The following is a 16,618-nucleotide window of genomic DNA, read 5'->3' on the forward strand; positions in this document are numbered from 1 at the left end:
ATAATTTAGGTTACTGAGTTTGAGAAAAATTGTACTGAGGGGTTTCAAGATATGTGGGATGAGTTAACAGTGGATACAAAGAAAACTAAACAAATAAAAACAAGACAATTATTAACTTTAGGAGAAAGAGGGAAAAAAGACATAGAGTATATTTTGAAGCTCAACTGTGAATACTACTTATAGAGACATAAGAATGTAAATTACTGGGGCACCTGGATGGCTCAGTGGGTTAAAGCCTCTGCCTTCGGCTCAGGTCATGATCCCAGGGTCCTGGGATCCAGCCCCACATCAGGCTCTCTGCTCAGCAGGGAGCCTGCTTCCCCCTCCCCGGACCCACCTGCCTCTCTGCCTACTTGTGATCTGTCAAATTAAATAAATAAATCTTTTAAAAAAAAAAAGAATGTAAATTACTCAATATCCAGTAAAATAAAAACTACTATGAACTATATTAGAAGGCTAGAGAAGTGGAAGCAGAAAGGAAAGAAAGATGCTAAATCCTCATCTAATGGGTGAGTAAACATTAGAAGAAAGTTTTGAGAATGAAAAGTGATTGTCCCTGGGAAGGAGGAATGCAAGGACTGGGAAGGGTTAAGATGAGGAACTCATATACTGGTTATAAGCTTTTTGGTACTCATCAATGTTTCCATATGTGCATGGGTAGTTTAAAATAAAATAAATTTCTAAGCTGCCTACAATGGGTCTTCCTAGAAATAGAACCAAGTTTATTGGCACAATGCTATGTAGGAAAACATTGCTTCTCTTAGTAAAGCAAACCAGCATTGCCCTAACCCTACAGATCTTGCTCTTTGAAGTTAAAGTATCTCAGAGAAAGACAAATACCATATGATTTCACTCATATGTAAAATTTAACAAAATAGGTGAACATAGGACCCCTAAATAAAATAAGATGAAAATTGAGAGGGAAGCAAACCGTAAGAAATGCTGAACTCTAGGGAACAAACTGAGGGTGGCTGGGAGGGGAGGTGAGTGGGGGGAAAGGGTAATTAGTTGGGTGTTGGGCATTAAGGAAGTCAATTGATGTAATGAGCACTGGGTGTTATATTCAACTGATGAACCACTAAATTCATCCCCTGAAACGAATAAAAAACAAAACAAAATAAAAGTGTAAGCATCTCAAGATTATAGTAAAAGCGTGGAGTTTGTGAGTCCTAGGAACAAGCTAGCTACAACTGGATGAGAATCAGCTCCTTGCATTTGCCAGGAATAGAGAGAGAGGCCTCAGGAATGAGAAAAACCTGGAGATCAGAGTAAAGTCCAAAGAAGAGATCCCAGGAGAAGAACACATTGCCATCTGAAGGCCCCCTTCGTAACCTGGGTCCTGCAAGGAAACTTCCTAAGGTTTCAGGTTATTTTGTGAAGGAAGGAGGTTCTTTCTGACATCCACATTGTTCTTGTAACTATGTTTTTGCTTATCTGTCTCTCCCTAAAACAGTGTACCCCCCCTAGGTTGGGGGCATTTGGCAATATCTAGATACATTTTTTGGCTGTCAAGACTGGGGGACAAGGAGAAAATGCCATTGGCATCTGAAAGGTAGAGGCCAGAGAGGCAGCTAAACATTCTACAATGCATAGGACAGTCCCCCCCTCCCCAGCTAAGAATCATCCAGTCCAAAATGTCCACAGTGCCAAGGCTGAGAAGCCCTGCCCAAAAAACTGGAAATTCCTTGAAGATAGGAATCATATCTGTTTCATCTCAGTATCCCAGTGCCAGTTCACTGGATGCCAAATGGTCAGACAAACGTGTGAAAAAATGAACAAGAGTATTCAGACTGTAACTCAGACTTTAAGCCCCATGAGCCCACCTTTGTCATTCCCTAGCACCTGGTTCATCTCTGACAGAGTAGAGCCTCGCCATCCACTAATTCGACACACATTTCCTGAGGGCCTTCCACCATTCATTCAACATGCTTGTGAGGTCCTACTGTGTTCCAAGCCCAGCACGAGTGAAAGGGTGGGTTAGAAGGATGGCTATAATCTTAGGACTGGGCCAACAGATGCTGTCTGTTATGGAGGCATAAGAATCAAAGTGTCACTTACAAAAGCATTTCACTGTAGCTGTCCACAAACAAGGTCTTCAGGGATGGCCGCCTCTGCAGGAAATATTGAATCTGTAGGCAAACAGAGAGAGTAAGCTCCCAGGAAAGGCTAGATGGTAAGCCCTTTCAATGTTTCCTAAATGGCCTAAAATGGAACACAGGAGGGGATCAAAGCAGATTCCAACGAGGGTAGAACAGTGAGGCTAACAGGTAACTGGGTCAGGAGAGATTTCTTAAAATAGAGAATGGAATTTTAACAATACCTAGAAGTAAAGACAGGAAGGAAAATCATCAAAATATTACTAATTGCTGTATTTGAATGATGAGATGGAGAGATTTTTTTTTCCTTCTTCCTACTATGTGCATTTTTCCTAGTTTTCTTTAATAACTGTTCATTAAATTCTTTAATCAGCCTCCACTGAACAAAGTCATCAGATTAGCCAGTGCTCTCCATTCCCTGAAAATATTCTGACCAATGCCCACAGTGAGTGCTGGTGGCTAGGAGATCCTCTCTCAGACACCCGCACCCTCCACTCCCTCCCACTGGTGAATCCTGGTTGCCGAGAGTGCTTTTTGCCTACTGCACTTGCTACTGTGGCTTTGTATTTTATTATAATTTAAAATATGAGTACAAAATAAAGACAGTCGCTTCTGTAAAGACAAAGTCCAACAATTTGGAAAGACTCCTTAATGGTGAGTCACGAAGAAATATTGGGTGTAGCTTAGATCAAAAAGATTAAGGGGAAAAATCATAACAATCTCCAAATATTTGTAACAGTGTAACACGTAACATTGGTCCAAACTTCAAAGAAAAGACTGTTCATATGTTAGAAGAAGTACCAAGTAAGATGCATGCATTTTCAGGTAAAATAAAATGATGCCAGTATATGTGTACATTTCTTTCATTATTTTGAACTTTAACAGAATGTTTGGATTAAATGAACAACAGTCATGATCCATTCTATTTCTGGAATTAAATATTACAGTTGATCCTTGAGCAGCATGGTTTTGAACTGTGAGGGACCACTCATGCAGGGGGTTGGGTGGTTCTTTTTATAAACACGAGATAGTACTGTAAATGTATTTTCTCTTCCTTATGATGTTCTTAATAACATTTTTTTTCTCTAGCTTACTTTACTGTAAGAATATAGTATACAATACATATATCATCCAGAATACATGTTAATTGACTGTTTATGTTATTGGTAAGTCTTCCGGTCAATAGTGGGCTATTAGTAGTTAAATTGAGGGATGTCAAAAGTCAAAATGAGCACTGGGTGTTATATGCAACTGATGAACCACTAAATTCATCCCCTGAAACTAATAAAAAACAAAACAAAACAAAACAAAACAAAAGTGTAAGCATGTAGACTTTTGATTGTGGGGGCAGTCGGTGCACCTAATCCCTGCAGTATTCTAGGGTCAACTGTACTTTCAGTCCTGACTGTCCTTGAATGTGACTATCCTGGGTCCACAGGAACCCACGGGGCAGACCCTCAACCCCCAGTCATGAATGTCTGGAGAGCTCTCTTCTTCACCTGTATATCTCTCCCATGAATTAAAGAGTGAGTGAGCACTGGGTGAGTCTCTTGGCTTTTTGTTTCGGTGATAATGGAGACTCACAGTGTGGGAAGGAATGCTTACCCCTCGGAAAAAGAAGTAGACTCCCCCTGATACAGAAAGAATCTCGCCAGTGACTCGGAAATAGTCCCCAATGGTGTGTTTCAGCTTATAGGGAGGCTGCAAGGTGCAGAGAAGTTAGTGACTCCATTCACTTATTCACTCATTCAACAAACATTTTCCAAGCCCTGTGTTTGAGAGCCACCCCCTGCCCAAAAGGCTCAGCCTCTACTGAGAGAAAGGCATAGGGGCATCTGGGTGGCTCAGTCGGTTAAACATCTACCTTTGGCTCAGGTCATGATCCCCAGGGTCCTGGGACCGAGCCCCAAGTCAGGTTCCCTGCTCAGTGGGGAGTCTGCTTCTCCCTCTCCTCCCTGTTGTGTTCTCTCTTGCTATCTCTGTCTCTGTCTGTCTCTCTCTCTAATAAATAAATAAAATCTTTAAAAGAGAGAGAGAGAGAGGCATAATTAAAGACAGTGCATTATTAGGGACACTTGCAAGGAGGCCCCTCTGTAGGACCTGATTCCCAAGGGGGCAGACTCTAGGTGCCAAGCAGAGTATCCTTACAGTACTGTGCTGTCCTAGCACAGAGCTCTGCTGGGAGAAGGGTGATGGCATAGGTGGAAGCACTCCTATAGACTCAATGCCATATGCTTCCTGCTGCTCCTATGGCCATGGTGAACCCATCAAGGTTTTCCATGGATGGTGGAAGGTGAGACATTCCACACACGTGTGTCATCCTTGTGTGTCAGACCCTTTCTTGTGGTAGGTTTCCTTTCTGCATGCCATCAATGGTTTGTAAAATACTGCTTTACTACTTGTCTCACTAGCATGTTTCTCTTTTGTCATAAAATGAAATTATTAAATGGTTTATTAAGTGGATAGAAGCCAGGTTTTACCTAACTCAGAAGTAGAATTTTATTTTTTTCATTTTTTAAAGATTTTATTTATTCATTTGGGGAAAAGAGAGAGAGCACAAGCAGGAGGAGAGGCAGAGGGAGAGGGGGAAGCAGGCTCCCTGCTGAGCTGGGAGCCTGATGCAGGGCCCAATCCCAGGACCAGAGATCATGACCTGAGCTGAAGGCAGACATTTAACCATCTGAGCCACCCAGGTGCCCCGGAGGTGGAATTTTATATCAAATTTATTAACAAGGTACCCTGGAAATAAAGGCAACAAAGTAAGTGCTTGGGTAGCAATGGAAAGGATTCAATTCAGTAACTCAAAGGAGTCGAAAGCTCCTGGCAGAGGAAGAAGTCTGGTCTTAAGCTGATTTGAAGGATGGCGCAGGGCCTGGCACAGAAGATGTGCTCAAGGGGCACCTGGGTGGCTCAGTCAGTTAACTGTCTGCTTTCAGCTCAGGTCATGATCCCAGAACCCTTTCATCTCTTCAGCACACTGGGAAGGACTCCAGGATCTTATAAGAATGCCCATTCCTCTCCCCACTTCCCTGTCGTGAGGCTGAACCTCAGTCCGCACCAAGCCATCCACAGGCCTGTAGTAGGCTGCTGTGGTGAAGATGATCATATACAAGCAGTAGACGAAGAAGTTGAAGTAGAAGATGCGCTTGACAAATCTGTCCCATTTGTCCTGTAGGAGTCGGTTCAGCGGTTCCACCAAAAGCATGTCGTGGCGATTCTAAAGGGAGCAGAGAGAGATAAGACTCACTCCCCAGCCAGAAACCACAGAATCTCATATCCAAGAGATCTATTTTAAAGTTCCACTATCCCTAAGATGGATGAGCCAAAATCAGATCATCCCAACCTTTGCTAGCCACCAAGCCCCACTCCCAGCCCAAGCTTAAGCTCCCTCAACAAGGTCCCTGTTCAATGTCTTCTTCAATACCTTTGGAGATAGGAATCTCCTGGCCTCACACAACCTGGGGAGAAATACTGTCAGGAAGATCTATCCTCTGGAGTTAAGTTGGTCTTCTCTGCTTTCTACCAGTTGTCCCTGTTCTGCACCTAGGGACTCCAGTACTGAATTTCTGCCCAAGAGAGCCTTTGGAAACAAGAAAATGCCAGCTATGCCCCCATAGCCCTCTCCTCTCTAGATCTAACACCCCAGCATTTTTGGAGACATTTCCTACATGGGCCAGCCCTCTGGGATTCTGAGTCTAGGCCCTGAATCATCAGGGCAGCCCAGACAGAGGCTAATAGGGCAGAGCAAAGCAGGCTAGGCTGCTCTCTCCCAGAACTTTGCCCCTGTCCCGTGAGATACTGGGGCAGGCCCTCCTCACTGACAGCACAGACCCACCCCCTAGGTCTGCCTCAGAGACTGGTATCACCTTAGAAAGAATGGACAGGAGAGGTGGCCTTTCAAAGCAGTTAACAAAGCACTTTACTTCATTAAGTGGCCCTGGGATGCTCATTCGGAAACAAAATAATTAAGTAAGTTGCCTACTTCATACCTACACAAAAATAAATTCTAGGTAAATTAAGAAGCCAAACATAAAATACCTACAAAGGAGTGAAACAAAAGTACTGAAGGAGATGTGTATAATCTTGAAATGGGAAAGACCTTGCAAAGCAAGACACAGGTCACAGAAGCTATAAAGGAAAAAGACTAATCTGACTCTCAAAATGAAGAACTTACAAGCAAATGATGCCTTATATGAAGTTAGAAGGCAAGAGACAGACCAGAAGAAAATAAAATATTGGCTCCATATGCAATAAAGAAAGGATCAATTCATTCTATAACAAGAGTACCTACAAATCAAAAGGAATGGGACCAACAATCCAATAGAAGAGATGGCGAAGGACAACAAATAGGAAATCTAACCAAAGAAATATGACTGGTCAGATAATTATATAAAATATTATCCACCTCACATTATCAAGAAAACGAGAATTAAGACATCAATAAGATAGCATTTTTGGCCCCAACAACTTAAATTAGTTTTTGAGAAAAGATTGATAATACCCAGATTGACAAGGACATGGGTAGATTTTTACCTACTAGTGATGGGCAAACGAATTGATGCAGTCTTTTTGAAGAACAATTTGGCAGTAGCTATTAAAATGTTAAAACATACATACTTCTTTGATTTAGCAATTCCAATTCCAGGCATCCTAGAAAAATTCCCAAACCCATGCCAAGTGGCTCACAGCACTGTAATAACAAAAAACTAGGAATAACTTAAATGTCCTCCAATGGGCATTTACTCCCCATCCCTACTATGGAACCCGATGCAGCCGGAGTTTTTCTGAAGGAAGCAGGCCCATATGTACTGATATAAAATGATCTACAAGACACACCATTAAATGAAAAAACTGTTCTAGGGCGCCTGGGTGGCTCAGTGGGTTAAGCCACTGCCTTCGGCTCAGGTCTTGATCTCAGGGTCCTGGGATCGAGTCCCGCATCGGGTTCTCTGCTCAGCAGGGAGCCTGCTTCCTTCTCTCTCTCTGCCTGCCTCTCTGTCTACTTGTGATCTCTCTCTGTTAAATAAATTAATAAAATCTTTAAAAAAAAAAAAAGAAAAAGAAAAAACTGTTCTACATTTCATATGGTATGATCCCATTTATGTAAATAAAATGAAACCACACATTTTTATATGGTATAAAAAGAGGATTCTTGGGGCACCTGGGTGGCTCAGTGGTTTGAGCCTCTGCCTTCGGCTTGGGTCATGGTCTCGGGGTCCTGGGATTGAACCCCACATTGGGCTTTCTGCTCAGCGGGGAGCCTGCTTCCCCCTCTCTCTCTCTGCCTGCCTCTCTCAAGCGTGCTTGTGATCTCTGTCTGTCAAATAAATAAAATCTTCAAAAAGAAGAGGACTCTTTTTGTTTATCTGAAATATTTGTTTTTTTATAGAAAAATTAGCTTACATTATTTGTATGATGAAGGAAAACATCCAGTGGGAATAAATGGGGAGATGAGGCATCAGGGCCTAGGCCCCAAGCAGTGGGTTTTCCAGGCAAAGCTGGATGGGAGCTAGGACAAGGGCTGGGGCGCAGTGAGGCCAGAAGCCCGCCCTGCCCAGGCCCCACCCAGGCCCACTCACAGGGGTCTCACTGCTGCTGTAGGCGATCACCTCCAGCACTGAGTTCTTCTCACAAGTGTCAATGCAGGACAGGTCGTAGAGCGAGGAGTGCACGGGCCCATACGCCCATTCCGTGAACTTCCTGGACAGATGCCTGCACTCGGGCTCCTGGATCTCCCTCTGGAGAATATAGGCCAAGACCTGCCACAGGGATATAAGAGCTTGTGAGAGACCAGCCTGGAGCCCCCCACCAGACACATCCCCACTACACCCCCAGCTCTACCTCAATGATAAGTCTGCTTCCTAGCCCCATTGGAGACCAAAACCAGCCCCAGGAAAGCGCTCACTTCTATCCAAGCAGCCTCCTGACCAACCTGTCCACTTACTCAGATGTCAGCTGCAGCCACATCAGACCCATGGTGGAGGATCACACCTGGTCACATCCATTTCGCCCTTGGCTCAACCTACCCCCATGCCCAGGTGCCAGCACCTCACTCCGACTCCATGTTTGGTTGGTGCTGCTCAGAGGTGGAAATCAGAAAAGGACACGTGTGGTGCCTGGTTTCTGCTTAGCATCTCACACTTCCTCTGGTTTCCTCTAATAGCCCCTAGTGCCACAGCAGCAGGGCTCTGCAGGGTGGTGATCCCAGGTATGCAGCAATGTAGGCGCTTCCCTCCCACAGCACCCTCAAAAGTCATACCCCAGCTCAGCCATGAAGCCTGCCCCCTACCCCAATTTTCCCAGTCCTGGCAGCCAGAGCCAGTGGTGTCAGCCCCTTCTTGTTGGTGAGCTCCTCCAGCTTCAGTGTTGGGTGGAGCTTGGCCCCCAGGATCAGAATCTCATTGTACATGCTTGTCACAAACTTGGTGTTGTCTGCTGTGTTGTCGGCCACCTCTACCAGCGCATGCAGCACTGTGTTGCCCACGGAGTCCTTCGCGCTGATGTCCGCTGGCTGCCAAGAGTTCTGCAGCAGGAACTTCACGATGCCCAGCTGGTTGGTGCATGCAGCCAAAGAGAGGGGCAGCTCACCTGTGGCCAACACAGGCATATGATGGGCCTCAAGAATAGAGTAGCATGGTCCCTAGACCACCCAGCCTCCAAATCCCTCTGTCTCCACCCCAAACCTCCCCTTAGCAATTGTCAAAAAGCCACATGTCCCTACCAAAGTAGAAGCCAGGCCGCCCTTTGGTTTTCTTAAAGAAGTCCCCGTTGGCTGCAGCCTGGACATCTGCCCCATTCTCCACCAGGAGGGTCACTAGTGCCATGTTCCGCCTCTCGATGGCAATGTGCAGGGCCGTCTGGCCTGTGGAGATGGGTGCTGTTGGGTTTGTACTCACAGTCCTGTGCTTGGGCAGGTACAAGAGGAAGACCTGGGCAAAAAATGCCAGATGACTCCCCCGCAAAACAGGAGAGCTAGACAGAATACCCAAAGGGGACCCAGGGAGTCCCCTTGGCAGAAGCAGAGACCCACAGGGGAATACCAGACTGGGAACTAGAGTCGTCAAAGCTGCCCAACATCAAGGAACAGTAGCAGAGACAGTAGTCATGGCTTCTGGAGGCAAAGAACACCAAGTCCACAGAGGGAAGGAGGGGACTGTCAGCACCAGGAGAAATCAAGTCCAGCAGGCAGGGGAGGCAAGGACCCCCTGGGCTCGGGAGATGCCACCTCAGTGGCTGGTATAGGGAGCAAGGAGCCGAGAGGCTTGCCCAGGCACAACAATGCCTGCTGGCTCCAGATGTGCTGGTGGACAGAGCCATGCCAGACCCCGTCCCCCTCCTCACCCTTGTAGTAGCTGTCTGTGTAGCTGGCATTGACCAACTCCTTCAGGCTGTCCGTCTGCCGGGCAATCTCCAAGAGCAAGGGGATGGTGTCATTCTGTCCCTCGTGCAGGTTGAGCATGGCTTTCAGCAGACAGGTCTTCCCTGTCTCTGGGTCTGCAAGACAAAGGGAGGATCAGAGCTGGGCACAGTGGCCGGGGCCCCTCCCAGGAAGCCGGCTCCCCAGGGCCACCTTTGAACTCGCTGTCCATCAGGTGCTTCTTGCTCCTCTGCAGGAAGAGCAGCAGGCTCTGTAGCTCCTCACAGTTATTCTGAGCAACGGCTTCAAAGATCTTCCTGCGATCGTAAAGCTTGAGGCTCTTCTCAGATCTGGCAGTGACAGAATCCTGGGACGGCTGCCTGGGGGCCAGAAAACCCCTTCATCAAACTATTCTGACCAGGGAGCATGACAGAAGCCCAAGGTAAACCAAAAGGGAAAAAATACGTGATACAAAATCCATGCCTTAGTCTAGGTGACTGTCCAGGAAACTGATGTAACAAGGAACCGTGGGGGTGCAAATGCCCTCACTGCATCCCCAGCCCGCCAGTAGGCACCCTCTGGAAAGTCCTTCCTGCCACCACTTCCAATACCCAAGCCACTCACTTCTCCATTTGCTCAGGAGCTGGGGCTCTAGGGGCAGTGTCCTCCTGGAAGAGGCTGGAGATGGGGGTTTGAAGGGTTTAGATGGCCACTGCCAAGTGAAAAATATCCCTATACTGGCCTGGGAGTTAGCTAGTCTATGAGCCCTCCTGACCTGCCTTGGTGGAGACACTTGGTGGGCTCCTCACTAGAATGGTTCTGCCCTCTCTGTCTGAAAGCCTCCCGGCTTTGAGCTTTTCTACTTAAAGTCTAAATCTTTGGGACTGGTGAGCACTGAGGACTGGACACCTGGAAATCAGCCAGCAGCTAAGATCAGCGTATACACCAGCATCCATGACCATGTGTCCCAAAGCTGCTGAGGGCAGATGTTGGACCACATGACTTCTGAAGGGTCCCCAGCTCCCTGGCTCTGTGACCCACAGCCCAGAAGCTTAGAGCACCACGTGGTATCTCCATAGCTAGGGCCTCAGCCAGAGGAGCCAGCTCAGCTCCTGGTGAAGAAGGGGGTCCATGCTCCAGATACAGCTTACCTGGCACATGTGGGGCCATCCTCGTGCCTCTGGATGATGACAACGGGGTTGACTGTGATGGCTGGGCAAGAGGCTAGCTGGCCTTCTTCATAAGAGCAATCCATAGGTGAAGCCTCCTCTGAGTCACACTTCCCAAAAAGCCGGCTGCGGCTCTTAGCCGTGGGGAAGAAGTGGGGCTTGGCTGGAGCTGACCTGGAATTAGGGTCTCCATCCAGGGGGTCTGGGCAGGAGTCCTCTTGGGATGGGTCCTCAGCCTTCCCTGAATCTGAGTTCCCCCATTTCTTCATCCTTGCCAGATCCTTCGTGGCCTAAGAGACAGCCTGCAGGCAGCCACCAAGATGAGGTTTGTTCCCAGCTCAAGGACAGCATGATTCTAGCCCATATCTGCCCTCCTTGCAAAAGCCCCTATGAAGCAGCACACCCCAGAGGTCCAATAGCTGTCGGCACTAGCCCCCTAGAACTGAAGCTTCCGGAGGTGCTATGCCTCCTACCCCAGGCATGAACTGGCCTAGTAGCCCCATGGGCATGGGGCTCAGGGGTGAATGGGTCCCCCAGCTCGGAGCCATCAGGCTCTGAAGGTCTTGAATGTATTGCTCTCCTCTCTGGACCTCAGGTGCCTCTTCTGCAAAGTAGAATGTTAACCACTGCTCTGCCTCCCTCCAAGATCAAAGTAAGGGAACGATGGGAGTAGCTGTCATTGACTGCGCATTCAGGAGAGAACAAGGTGCTGGGGATGGCTCAACCCTGAAAAGCAGGGCAGGCTGTATCTTCACGAACAAGGTGAGCGGCATGTCCCTGTCACCACCATACTCCCAGGTCTTTGCTCTTTGACCCGGTTGGCTGCAACTGTTGAGTTTGTAGATTTTTTGCACTTTTGGTCATTTCTGTGAAATTGGCATATTTCAAGCATCCCTGAACTTGGAAATTTTAAATTATTCAGGGCTGGTTCAGGCCTTCTGGCACATATGGCTGTGAACTTGTTTTGATACTGCTTTCCATTCACTCTCTAACCTCCTCTCCCATGCTTTGCTCCATCCAAGCAGGAAATCCCCACTGTCTAATACCCAGGGCTCTCCCATATCTCAGGGCCTCCACCTGGGGTGCTTTTTCCCTTCTCCTCCTTTTGCCCAAATCCTACCACCTTTAAGATGCCAACTCCCCTTGGCGTCCAGCACGGATGCTGCCTCCACCACACCCCCAAGCTCTGTGCTGGCCATGCACCCCTCCCTGCTCCAGAGTGGCCCAGTTGGTTGTCTACCATCCTTCAGTCTAGCAATTTCTATCTGGTACTGCCTTATCTCCCCCATAACCTGTGACCTCCTCTTGAGCAGGGAGCTTGCCTGATCCCCCACCCCCTTATGAAAAAACGCTGGGCTGGTCTCTGTGGAGGACATGAAAAAGATCAGATACAGCCCTTTTTGTTCCCATTTGCATAGAAATTGAGATTCATATTCCAGCAGTGGCTGGATTCCAGAAAATAGCCACTGAAGGAAAGGGAGGTGCCCCCTAGGCCTGCATTTTCAAGTGCAAGTTCAGACAGTGAACACTCAGAGCACATTGCTGGGCCTTGGCAATAAATCAGCTACCATCTGATGCCCAGATCCTTGGAGGAAGAAAATGAGGTTACCTCACCTCTCTGCATCCTGTAAGACAGACCCATCTTCCCTCCTGCCTGTTGTTCCTCCTTCAGGAGGGACCAAGTCTTTCTCTGGGTCATCCATTAAATGGAAACCCTGCAGCAGGAAGTGTCCCGGCCACAGAGAATCCCACTCCTGACCACTCACCCATTTGTTCATTCCATCACTCAACACCTATGTACAGAATCCCACTGGGAACCCAGGCCCCTGCTGGGGGGCACAGAGAGTGCTCAGGCCCCAAGTGAGACAGAACCTAGGTGCTGGCTGGGGCAGGGCTATCGCAGGAGGGGCCAGGGTACTGAAGGAGGCTTCAGGGAGGAAGTGACAGAGGATCTGGGCTCAGAAGAAGAGCAGGGTTGGTCTGGAACTGGGGGAGACGATGCAGATCCCAGACTAGCTGATAGAGAGGAAGCCAGTGGGACTTGAAGGCAGGCAGCAGGGTCAGAACCAGATGGCTGCTGTCCTTGGATGTCAAGGAACAGGATGTGGACATTATTGTGTGGATGGTAGGAAGCCACGAGAAGCTTCAGAAGCATGAAGACTGGCATTCTTCTATACTTTCAAAAGGTAATTTCCTGTTCAGGACTGTTCATACTGTGGGGAGCCTGTCACCTTTAAAAGGCACAGGAGGCTAGGAAGAATGAGAATAACTGACATGCTTGAGCATGTGCTATGCAAAGGTGGGTGCTGTTTGAACACCTCACATGCACTCACTTCATTTTCACTTGTCTGAGAAGTAAGCGTGTGACAGATGAGGAGATGCACACACAGTGGTTCCCTGAAGCCACACAGGCAGAGGAGGGAGCAGCCCTGGCTGCTGATATGCAGCAGCCTGGCTCTCAAGCGTCTCCAGCACTCCACCACCTCTCTGAAGGCTCAAGGCTCTTCTCAGGCATCAGACTCAGCCCCAGATCTCATCCTAGAGTGGGGGGCTGATCAGATCAGGGTTCCCCAGCCCTGGGGCCAATCATGCAGGGACAACACCCTTCCCCATCAGAAGCCCCAACCTGTAGAACCTTCCTGCTCAAACAAGTATCCCAGGAAACTCAAAGCCCAAAATGAAGTATGAGTAAGATCCAGGCCATATGCCAGGCGTGGCTCTCCCAGGGCTATCCCCTTGGATAGGCCTGGCCACAAAACCAAAAATAAACGTACTTCCTGACTCACAGCTCTTAACACTCCAATAAGAGCACCCATTAGCAAGAGCGTCCACAAAATCGTTCTGCGACGTTCCTTTTTGCCTCTTCCTCTGACTGATCCAAATCTAATCAAACCCAAGAAACATGAAGCAGCCTACACAGTAACATCATTCAGTAGGTCAAGAAACCCCAAGTCTGCTCCACATGCCCCACACCTGATTCCCTACCAGAAGTCAAGCTTCTTCAAGAGCAGAGGGAAGGACAGGGACTAAGAAGCTATTTGTTTTGGGCTGTGGGGTAGACAGAGACAGGAAAGCCTGCCACTGCCAGGCCTGGGTGTGTCTAGTACATGAGTCCCATGGCAATGCACCTGTCACAGTTGAATGTTCTGCAGTGATGGGGTATTTCCAACCATGTCTTAGGGTATTTGATGGAGACAGTGGTTCTGATTTCTACAAGATTCATAAACACCAGTCTGGACTAAAGGATAGTCTTGGAAAAAATGACCCTGCTCAGCAAAAACTTAACTTGGCCTCTGGGCCTTCCTCAACTCCAGAGCCAAGGAGGACACTGGCCACCACCTAGGAGAAGCCTCCCTTTTCTCCCCAATCCAGACGAGACATACTGAGGTGCAGCTCTTCTGCTCCCTCTCTGCTCAAAGTATCTGTCTGTCTCTGGCCTCCCCGCAGGCTCTTAGGAGCTGGCCCAGGACCTAGCCCATACCTCTCTTGCCTTCTTGGCCTACCTGAGTATTTCCTAAAGAGGAATAGAGACCTGAGGGGCTACCCAACCTATGAATGAAGAGCCAGAGGAAATCTACCCGAAACAGAGTGACTGGAGCCTGGACAAGAACCCAGAGCTCCTGTCTCCCAGCCCAGCACCCCCTTAGTACAGAGAGGGCAATGTGCTGAAACCTCCACCCACAAACCACTGGCCTCTGCAGGACCCATGGTCTCTTTGCTCCAGGATGAGGGTCCAGGATGACTCAGGTACAAATAATACACATTGACCATGGCAACCTCCCCTATCACCTGCCAAGTGTTTATGATTAGCCACAGTAAATGCTCTATACGCATCCCCACACATCACTTATGCACCCCCACGACCTTTGAGGCAGTCACTGTGGTTATCCCATGTTCAGATGGGGTAACTGAGGTGCTAAGAGGCTAGTTGAACTGCTTATAATCACACAACTGGACAGAGGCAAAGCCTGGCTTCTGACAGCTCACTATGCCATTCTAAAATCTAACATCGACACTGGCCATCAAACAACAAAAAGGACTCACCGGCTAGATGCAGGCACAGCTCAGACACAGCAGGTACCAGGGAGCTCTGAGACTATTGTTAATTGAAGGGAAAGCTGGAATGGTGTGGGGAGGAAAGCTGCCTCCCTGACTCTGTGAGGGTCCTTGGCCCCTCCCCAGGTCGCGGTTGCTCTGCACTGGTCAGGATGAGCTGTGGGTACGCTCTGGCACTCAAGGAAAACGTTTCCAGCAATGGCAGCAGCTGCTGTTGCCGTGGCTGATTCCCAGAGGATCCCAGAGCTTTTCCCATCATTTTTGCCCTTTTTCAGAAACCACTTAGCTGCTGCCCCGCCTCCCACCATGCCAGGGGCTGCAGTGCACTTAGCCACAACACAGCCCAGAACCAGCCAGGGCTGTGACCTCAGCTCACAAGGAAGAGAAGGGCACTGCTCAGGCCTCCCAAACCCACTACCCTTACAGACAGCATGGTCCAGGGGAAGAAAAAAAAAAAAAAAAAAAAAAAAAAAAAAAAAAAAAAACCACGAATTCACTTTTACAACCAGAAATGTCAAACCCAGCACCATGTAGAGGATGGAAATGATCATGTCACCCATCATACAGTCCCGGCTTGACATCTATGGACCTGGTTTTGAATGCCATCTTTGCCACCAGCTGTGTGTGACCTTGGTTGGGTCCTTGCCTCTCTCAGGCCTCTCATTCCCTATGGAACCGTGGTGTAGGGATTGAGGTGGGAGGCTTCTGGGTCTGCCAGGTCCCAGATTCATTCAGCTGGGATTCCTCATGGAACCACAGAACACAGGAAATTATTTTGTCTACTTCCTTGTTTCTCTAAGTATGATCCTAAATGCGCAGGAGAAAAGTTAATACAGTAAGGCTTAATTCCCTCCCAGAATATTACTGACAAAAGCTGCCAGGTCCTTCTGAGTATGCATTTAGTCTGCAGCCCAAAATGTCCTGCAGAACCCAACCTGGCAGCTGCCCATAGGAACCCTACATACCTCCACAAACCACAGGCCCCACACAGCCTGAAATGAGCAGCCACATGCCAAAAGCCCCATCATAGCCCTACTTGGAGTAGCTCACAAGGTTGAGCCTTAAGTCAAAAGAACAGAGTGCAGACACTGCAAGGACTTTGGATGCCATTGGACAGTTTAGAGAGAGGCTGTGCAAACTCATTCTCCCAGGCCCCCCAACACCGTGGGCAGTGGCAGGGCAGAGATGGCCAGACTCATTCCACACGTGAGAAGTCCATGCAGTTAGCTGACTGCCCAGGTCATGCTGTTGGTCTGGGTATGGAAGCCAGGCCCATCTCAACATGCCATACCATGCCCCCTGCTTGGACACCTTCTTAGCTGTGTGCCCTTCCATATGTGCCACTTTAGCTGCAATTAAAATGAACCTTTGAATTCATCCCTTTTCTGAAATTTTGGTAAAATCCATAGAACAGGAAAAATATCATTTTAGCCATTTTAAGCATACAATTCAGGAGCATGAAGTACATTCAAAATGCGGGGCAGCCATTACCACCATCCATTTCCAAAACTGTTTTCACCTTGCAAAGCTGAATCTCTATACCCATTAAACACTAAATCCCAACTGCTCCCCTCCCACAGCCTCTGGAAACCAGTCTACATTCTGTGTATGAATTGGATTACTCTAAAATTGTCATGTAAGTGGAATCACGCCGTATTTATCTTCTTGTGACTGGCTTATTTCAATTACCATAACGTTCTCAAGATTCATCCCTGTTATAGCAAATAGCAGATCTCCTCCCTTTGTAAGGCTGAATAATAATCCATCATATGTTTATACTGCATTTTATTTAGCCATTCATCTCTCAATGGACACTTGGGTTGCTTCCAACCTTTAACTGTAGGATGAACTATGCTGCTGTGAACAGGAGTGTACAAATACTTCTTTGAGTCACAGCCTCCAATTCTTTTAGGTTTCAATTCCAGAAGTGAGATTGCTGG

General features: G+C 47.9%; 1 protein-coding gene across 6 annotated transcripts in view; it reads right to left on the reverse strand.

Moving 5' to 3' along the window:
• TRPV1 (transient receptor potential cation channel subfamily V member 1) overlaps positions 1–16,618 on the reverse strand; it is a 43,997-nt gene that overhangs the window by 16,662 nt on the left and 10,717 nt on the right. For 2 of the 6 annotated variants that reach the window (XM_059147555.1, XM_059147556.1), the window contains exons 2-10: positions 10,605–10,924; positions 9,667–9,833; positions 9,438–9,590; positions 8,818–8,958; positions 8,386–8,684; positions 7,676–7,855; positions 5,155–5,313; positions 3,702–3,797; positions 2,059–2,129 (exon numbers count right to left, since the gene is read on the reverse strand). In XM_059147555.1, the coding sequence (XP_059003538.1) occupies positions 2,059–2,129; positions 3,702–3,797; positions 5,155–5,313; positions 7,676–7,855; positions 8,386–8,684; positions 8,818–8,958; positions 9,438–9,590; positions 9,667–9,833; positions 10,605–10,891 (1,553 nt within the window). In that variant the 5' untranslated portion in view covers positions 10,892–10,924. Of the gene's footprint in view, positions 1–2,058; positions 2,130–3,701; positions 3,798–5,154; positions 5,314–7,675; positions 7,856–8,385; positions 8,685–8,817; positions 8,959–9,437; positions 9,591–9,666; positions 9,834–10,604; positions 10,925–12,955; positions 15,125–16,618 lie in introns of those variants that run through there. The other 4 variants (XM_059147554.1, XM_059147557.1, XM_059147559.1 and 1 more) reach the window with 4 other exon arrangements.

Source organism: Mustela lutreola, chromosome 15, assembly GCF_030435805.1.
Source record: "Mustela lutreola isolate mMusLut2 chromosome 15, mMusLut2.pri, whole genome shotgun sequence".
In the NCBI taxonomy this organism is placed as follows: Eukaryota; Metazoa; Chordata; class Mammalia; order Carnivora; family Mustelidae; genus Mustela; species Mustela lutreola.